The following is an 8,537-nucleotide window of genomic DNA, read 5'->3' on the forward strand; positions in this document are numbered from 1 at the left end:
TATTTCCCCACTGCCGCAGCAGTGTCTGCTCCCGCAGGAGCCTATCTGTATTTCCCCACTGCCGCAGCAGTGTCTGCTCCCGCAGGAGCCTATCTGTATTTCCCCACTGCCGCAGCAGTGTCTGCTCCCGCAGGAGCCTATCTGTATTTCCCCACTGCCGCAGCAGTGACCGCTCCCGCAGGAGCCAGCCCATCCCGTTCCGTCAAACCCTTGACCCACCATAGCCAACCCCCCTTAACATCACATAATCCATCCACAACGGCCCATCCCCACCCAAGCCATCCCAACAGCATCCCGCTCTCGCAGGAGCTTTACCTGTTTTTCCCCACTGCCGCAGCAGTGTCAGCTCCCGCAGGAGCCTTTTCTGTACTTCCCCACTGCCGCAGCAGTGTCTGCTCCCGCAGGAGCCTTTTCTGTTTTCTCCACTGCCACAGTAGTGACTGCTCCCGCAGGAGTCTTTATCTATATTTCCCCACTGCCGCAGCAGTGTCTGCTCCCTCAGGAGCCTTTTCGGTACTTCCCCACTGCCGCAGCAGTGTCTGCTCCCGCAGGAGCCTTTTCTGTTTTCTCCACTGCCGCAGCAGTGTCTGCTCCAGCAGGAGCCTTTTCTGTATTTCCCCACTGCCACAATTCCCCCGCGGCCGCAGCAGTGCCTGCTCCCACAGGAGCCCTATCTGTATTTCCCCACTGCCGCAGCAGTGTCTGCTCCTACAGGAGCCTTTATCTATATTTCCGCACTGCTGCAGCAGTGTCTGCTCCCGCAGGAGCCTTATCTACCTTTCCCCACTGCCGCAGCAGTGTCTGCTCCCGCAGGAGCCTTCTCTGTATTTCCCTACTGCCGCAGCAGTAGCCACTCCCGCAGGAGCCTTTTTCTATCTTATCTTATCTAGCTCTCTCTTTCAGCACGTAACGCTTCCACAAAACCTAAACCTTCGTAGTTACTGCCGCAATAAATGTACACCAAAGGACGTCCAGCACCCCTCTAACATTAAGCCTTGTTTTGGGGGGGTCGTAAATGCACGTATCTGGCTGCTGTCCGGTTTTAAATTGCTTTTTGGGGGAGCGTTTTTCGGGCTGGGCTGCACACGGAGCTCGGACCCCTCTCCCCGGACAGGACGCCAAATACGCATAACCTTTATTAATTATAAGAAAGTGTGAACTCGTAAAGTGATGTTTACAAACAAATTTCAGGAGGAGCACGCACGGCCAGATAATTAACATGGCCAGTTCATCATTAGTGATTACACCATTTGTCCAGTCAGCGCAAGAGAAAACTCCCATAAATAACCAAGTACGCCCTACCTTCGTTATCTCTCGACTTTCAGCATCCCTCCGCCACCCCGACCCGCACCTTCAGCATAGTTTCTACCCCAGCACGGGGAGAAGCACTCGGGGGGAGTGCTTTCAGGCTGGGCTGAACACCGAGCTCGGACCCCTCTCCCCAGACAGGGGGGCTGCCCCGGGCTCGGGAGTCTTGCCAAGCTCGGAGCCCTCTCCCTGGACAGCATGCCAAATACGCATAACCTTTATTAATTATAAGAAAGTGTGAACTCGTGAAAAGATTTCTCCTTTATATCATTTGGGACATCATTTGTCATTCACACATATGCTTTATTATTGTGAACTTCATATGTTGATATAGCCTAGGTTATTAACTGGACTTTCCTTGATATTTGGCCGTAAATGCGGCTAAGCTAGCTTTGTGTATGTTGTATTTATGATTTAAGCTCCATGTCTGTTATCTTCAGTGCTTAGGTAATATTTGATTTAACTTTGATCACATTGGTGTTTACCTCTGCCTCTTTTTGTGCTCGCGCTCTACAGGCAGTGCACGTGCCAGCGCCGCTCTCCCAATAATGCCTTTGTGAAATATCAGCGCGCTCGTCACATTTCGGGATTCCCCGCAGTAGGCTACCTCGCCGTGAGAAAAAATGGACAAAGAGAACTTGACCCAACAATATGAGCCGGTGGCTGAGATCGGCGAAGGTGCATACGGAAAGGTGTACAAAGCACGGGATTTGAAGAATGGGGGTCGCTTTGTTGCCCTGAAAAGAGTTCGGGTGCAGACCGAGGAAGAGGGAATGCCGCTGTCAACAATCCGCGAGGTGGCGGTGCTGAGGCAACTGGAGTCCTTTGAGCATCCCAATGTGGTCAGGTAAAAAAAAAAAAGTGGAGGGAAGAGTGGTGCTTTGGTTTGATTATAGAGGATAACATACTTCCTCATTTTATATGTATTTCCTGCAAGGGTGTAGGTTTGTTTGAAAGTAGGACATATTGCAATAAGATAACCTTGATATTAGAATGTTTTAAAAAGATTAAAGGATCGAGGAAGAAGACATTGCACATTCAAAATGTTTCTGTTAGGAAAAGCCTGGTGCTGCAATGAAAATAACTTTATTCCTCATATTGCAAGTTTCATTTCCTGAACCTTTCTGTGGCCCACAATATGAAATATGACTGCTAACATATCCTTTTCTTGATATCGGAGGATATTATACTCAAAATCCTGTCCCTACCAGTTGTTAAAAAACTTTTAGGTAGGCTATGTTACAGTACGTTAAGTACTATTGGACCCTCTAGTCAGCTGGGGAGGTCTGGTAATATGCAAAATAGGGGGTCAGATGTCATGTGATCTTATCCATAATACTCAATGATCTTTAGTGTGTAGGCTTCCTAAGTTGCTTGGGTAAAATTGGCCAAAAGTTGGTTCAGACATAACCTACATCATGCCTATGATTTCCTGTCACGTCATTTTGCACTCATCGACCCTTGTTCAAAGGAGATCCCCTAAGAATTTCAAGACACTTATTTCCATTTGAAGATGGCTGCATAAATTTGGTGGATTCACCTCCATCAGCTACTTTTCTTGCAGAGCATGATTCCCACTCGAGTTTTAGTTGCTGAAATAGCTCAAGTGTGGGGAGCTTGCTATTAAATTTGTAATAGACCAATATATTGGCTAATTTGAGATTACTGGCATTGGATGATAATCATCCTAACTTGGCCACTGAATTTTGAGAAAATATTATGTAAATGTAGTGTTATTTTAATTTGAGCCTCTTTACTGCATCCCTTTTGCTATATTGGTATCAGCATTGGCCCCTGATATAACCTTATCCGTCAGTCACTAGCCATAATGATAAAATGAGTCATCTTTCCTAGGTATAAAAACAGAGCATCTCTGCAACATTATCTAGTGAACCAAACCACAGTGTCTTCTCTCTTTGCATTTAAGATGAGGATGTCTTCAAGGAACAGCTATTCGGCTTCCATTGTTTTGATAATTAGAGTGTCAAATGCAAATCGTACCATTGACACATGCACCGCTCTGACAATTCACCTTTCCTGGTCAACTGAAACGATATTCATTGTTGACCTTTATGTGCAGATGTGAAACTATTGATGCGCAAATATCTGTGAGCAATCAGCTGTCTTTTGTATTTGAATTACTTATCGTCTGTGTCTGGCATCAAGGTCATCTTGTATTGTTTTGGTAATGTATGTTGATATTTTTAGCTTGGTGGCTTATGAATGTCAAAATGAGTAGGTGGAAAGTCTTGTTTTTAGATCATCAATGACTCCGTCAGGGGAGTTCTTATTCTGGTTCATTCAACTGATGACTGAACTCACGTCATTGGCTGGCCTAGCTCAAGGCTTTAACCTTGCCATGGACTGTTGTGCACTAAAAGTTGCTGAACATGTTTACTTTAGTCTTTTGGCTAGACCAGACTAGGTCTGGATTGCAAATGTAAATTTTGCTGGTTTGTAATTTGTCCATGGAGCAAATTAATCTTTTTCATATTGTTTTTCCATTTGTTTTCCCCTTTGCTCTAATGACAACAGCACTCAAGCTGCGTGAACTCTACAGGTTTGTCAAAAACCTGATGATCATGTTCTCCAGCATGATTTGAAATGTTCCAAAGAGCATTTTGAGCTTCAATAGAAGAACATGATTAGTGACCTAGAAATAGTGCATAATCTGAAATATTTCTCATTCGTTATACATCAAAAGCTTTTTTTTTAATCTTCCAACTTTTTAAATGCTTTTATTGGGGTTGCAGACTTTTGGACCCCAATGTTTTAAGTATATGTGAAATCTATAGAACAGATTTTTTTTGTATAGCGCAAGTCATGAAAGTGAATGGAAGAAAATTGTTTTAAATGAAACACTAAACAGTGTTAAGAGATGTAGGGGCCTGAGAAACCTATAGGGCCGTATGTTTGGAACACTGTGAAAGTGCAGGCAACCTCTCAGTGCTTATAATGAGAATATTATTCATGCCATATGTTTTGCTGGTTAAGAGGCTTCATTGTGGAGGCACAATCTGGATTCCAGCAGAAGCGTTTCCTGGAGAGTTTTAGTTTATGATGTCATGGGATCGAGTAACATTACCATGAAAGATTCTTTTTGTAGATTATGGATATTTGACTTTGTCTTTAACTAAAAGTCTGGGATAATTCATTATCTTTGCAAGTGACGTCAGGCAATTAGAGAACTCCTCCCCTTCTGTCAAATATCTTATCTTGTGATAGAGCATGCATCCATGTCCTTGAAGAGCAAGTAGAAATTTTAAGGTTTTGGCCATCTTGTATTGAGGTGATGCTATGCTGACAGGTCATGCCAATGTTATTTTGAGGACAGCATCAGCTTGTCTTGTTTAGAAGGTTTCTTCTCCATTAAACTCGTCATTGCAGATTATATTGTAGAATTTGCGTGCTCAATTCATATGTATTCTATGAACTTGTCAAATACTAAATATACTAAATAAGTAACAGAGATCACCCAAACAGCTTTTAATGAAAGCATTCTTGATTATGCCTTTCCCTTGTTTAGGTTGTTTGACGTATGCACAGTTTCCAGGACTGACCGGGAAACCAAACTAACTTTGGTCTTTGAGCATGTGGACCAAGATTTAACCACATATTTGGAGAAAGCACCTGATCCAGGAGTGCCACCTGAAACCATAAAGGTACCATCACACCAGCAAATTAATCTCAGTATTGACAATCAGGCAAAGAAACAGTAAACTGATGCATTCAGCCGAGAACCACCATCAACAAATCAAAACAAACCCTTTTTGCTGTTTAATGCACATATTCAATGTAAATCCTGGTCTTACTGTGCACAATTCATAATTGTATTCATAATTATTGTGTTTTATAATATTTTAATTAAAATAATTTGCTCTGCCTCTAAAACAACTTTCCATTTTTGCTGATGTCATGAATTACCACCCATATTATGTTGACTGTTACAGATAAAACAAGATCTTTTCGTAAATTTGACTAGTTGAACATCCAGTTTTATCTTAAATAAGTCAGGGTATGGAAGTAAAAAGGATTGCGAATAGCATTTTACATTGACCTTAAGCTGTAACTGAAAAGAATGAACTGATACTACAACGTGAGGGAGATTTTGAAAACCTTTTAAAATTGAAAACCTACATTAATAACTTGTGTTACAGGTAAGCATGTTCTATGGATGCTTAATTGAAGCAGAATTTCATTTGCATGCTCCATATAATTTTTCAACGGGTATTCTTATGTTAAAAATTATAATAATAAGGAATGCTTTATTTGTACTTTGAGACCCTGAGCAAAAAATACGAGTGTTTTGAAGTCGGCAGATGAAGAATGGAGCTCCCTCTGATCACATAGTCCTGTCCTTTTGATGGGCAGTGCATGTGGTGGATGGGCTTCTAATTAAAGGGCTGGGTGCCTGTGTGCCTCTATTTTCATTCAGCTCTGGCTTTCACCAAAGATTGGCCAGAGGAATGTTGCTTCAGTTTATGTGTGTGTGTGTGTGTGTGTGTGTGTGTCTGTGCATGCAAAGGGTTTGTGTATGTTAGTGGCCTCCCTCTCAGCCTTTCACTAGAATGATCCTGTAAATTGCAAAGGGCTTCCTTAAGGGGCAATAAGTCATTCAGGCCAGATATCATTTTCATTAGTCTAGAAATAAGCCTGGTGTGTGTCCTGTATCAGTATCCTCTTACATTCATCCAGAAAGCTTTGAGCGGAAATGTTGGAATTTTTTTTGTCCAGATCATCTACTCTCCCGTAATCTATTTTGACTTTTCCCACATGGTAGTCTTACAAATCCGTTCATCATATTTCGCTACCTCTCCCCCAGGACATCTTACATTGAGTGCTGGAACAAACCGGTGTCTCTCTCTTTGTCACTTGTGCCAAATTAAAATGGAAACAGAAGCTAAGAAACATTTGAAGAGTTAAAAAGTGACACCTAAGGGGTTTCCTCTGCAAGTTTTGTGTATCATTAAGGAAGGATTGTGTATCGAGAGGGACTTTTGAACATAACGCTGTCTTGGTTTGAATCTCTAGTTTGCATGTTAGAGATAGATTAAATATGTGGTTTCTTTGCATTTTCCCCAGGTCTGTTAGACCTAAAAGACCTAATTTAAAGGATGCTTTAAACTGATCAAAAGTGACAGTAATGACTTTTACATTGTTACTAAAAAAAATATTTTCTTTTGAGTTTTCTATTGAAAGAATCCAAGAATCCAGTTTTCAGAATAAAGAAAGAATTAAAAAAAATAAAAATGAAGAAAATATTAAGGAGCACAACTATATAATAATAATAATTTTTTCAACACCAAATCAGCATATTAGTATGATTTCTGAAGGATCATGTGACCGAAGACTGGAGTATGGCTCCTGAAAATTCAGCTTTGCCATCACAAAATTTTTAAAAATATATATTCAAACAGAAAATAGTTATTTTAATATTTCACAGTATTATTTATTTATTTATTTATTGCCAAACACCCTAGTTGTTTGGAATTTTGCTTGGTGAGCTCATCAACAATAATAACAAACATTAAAATACATACAATATATAAATACATACACATACAAAACTATCTATGTCCTATCAATTATAAGGAGTGAAATACAGATGCATAGACACCAGAGGAATTATGAGCATGAACAATCCTACAATAAGTGCTGTTCAAAAAACGTGTAGACTTAGTTTTAATTGCTCTAAGGCGTCTGCCTGAAGGAAGAGGTGTAAAGAGGTGTCTGGCTGGACGTAAGGGATCTTTCAGGATTGTTAAACCTTTTTTCTGCAAAAGTGAAACATAGATCTCATCAATAGTGGGAAGATCACAACCAATAATTTTCGAAGCAACCCAAGTTATGTTACTAATCTGACTTCTCTGCTGAACTGTGGAGCTGCCAAACCACACTATAAGTGAGAAAGTCAGCACGCTTTCAATGACAGCTCTATAAAAAATTAACATACCAACTTTAGATACACCAAACTTTTTAAGTATATCTTAAGAAAAAAAGCCTTTGAGATTTTTTAATAATGCCTCTTAGGTTGTCGTCCCACTTTAACATTGCAGAGATAGTAGTCCCGAGAAACTTAAAACATTGAACATTTTCAATGTCCTGACCATTGATAGTCAATGGCAAAACAGCATTTGTCTTCCGTCTGAAATCAAACACCATTTCCTTTGTTTTTAGGACATTCACCTTCAAATTATGAGTACAACTCCATTCGAACAGTGTAGAAACCTCCCTTCTATAGTCTGATTCGTTATTATTTGTTATTAAACCAATCAATGTAGTATCATCTGCAAACTTAAAAATTTGTGATATATGTTAAAGTGTAATTTATTTCTGTGATAGCAAAGCTGAATTTTTAGCATCATTACTCCAGTCTTCAGTGTCACATGATCCTTCAGAAATCATTCTAATGCTGATCTGCTACGCAAGAAACATTTATTATTATTTATCAATGTCAAAAACAGTTGTACTGCTTAATACGTTTCTGGAAATAATATGTGTTGGATAGAAAATGCAATCCTATATATATATCCCCTGTGGGGATTAAAAAAAAAATCTCCCCGGGTGATGCTACCCCACCAACCACCAACAGAGCATTAAAACCAACAGAGCTACCAAAAATTATTTTATTAAGTAAAATACTGCAACATGACAATACAAGCAACAATAAAATCAGAAATGGAGAAATGGACAGCACTCCCGCTTAAAAGAGACCGTCTGGGTTTCGTGATCCTGATTCACTCACCTTTATCCATGCAGGGCTTTTCAGAAAGTCAGCGCACGTGACAGTATGAGATTAATACACAATGTTTTTGCTCAAAACTTACTCTACTGTGACCTAATGCAGATATTGTATATAATAAACTGACGCATAAATGTATTATTAGACAGAACGCAGAAGTTTACAGTCACCGTAATGTGGGAATTATGATCACGCAATATTGCCTGATGGATCTGCAGAAAATCGTCTTTCTGTGAGTCAGAAATTCTGGTTCTATTCTATTTAAAGAAATAAGAGGTAAACGTGTGAATGCATAATGTGCACACTTTTGGAGTAAAAGTTTGTATGTTGTGTAGCGAAGCACTGATCAAAATTAAATGGAAGCAAACGCGACTGAATATGTACAGGTTTGTGTCTCGTTATTCTATTCAAAATATCATTAACTCCCGATTGATTTTGCATTCCTGGCAGAAATAAGAACTATTAGTGTCATTGTAACCAAGTATTA

At 40.0% G+C, this 8,537-nt stretch overlaps 1 protein-coding gene across 1 annotated transcript in view; it reads left to right on the forward strand.

Moving 5' to 3' along the window:
• Positions 1-8,537, forward strand: part of LOC107558583 (cyclin-dependent kinase 6-like) — a 61,541-nt gene that overhangs the window by 12,133 nt on the left and 40,871 nt on the right. The window contains exons 2-3 of the mRNA XM_016242245.1: positions 1,825-2,155; positions 4,835-4,970. Coding sequence (XP_016097731.1) covers positions 1,932-2,155; positions 4,835-4,970 — 360 coding nt within the window. The 5' untranslated portion in view covers positions 1,825-1,931. The remainder of the gene's footprint in view (positions 1-1,824; positions 2,156-4,834; positions 4,971-8,537) is intronic.

This window comes from Sinocyclocheilus grahami, unplaced genomic scaffold, assembly GCF_001515645.1.
Source record: "Sinocyclocheilus grahami isolate Dianchi unplaced genomic scaffold, SAMN03320097.WGS_v1.1 scaffold650.1, whole genome shotgun sequence".
Classification (NCBI taxonomy): Eukaryota; Metazoa; Chordata; class Actinopteri; order Cypriniformes; family Cyprinidae; genus Sinocyclocheilus; species Sinocyclocheilus grahami.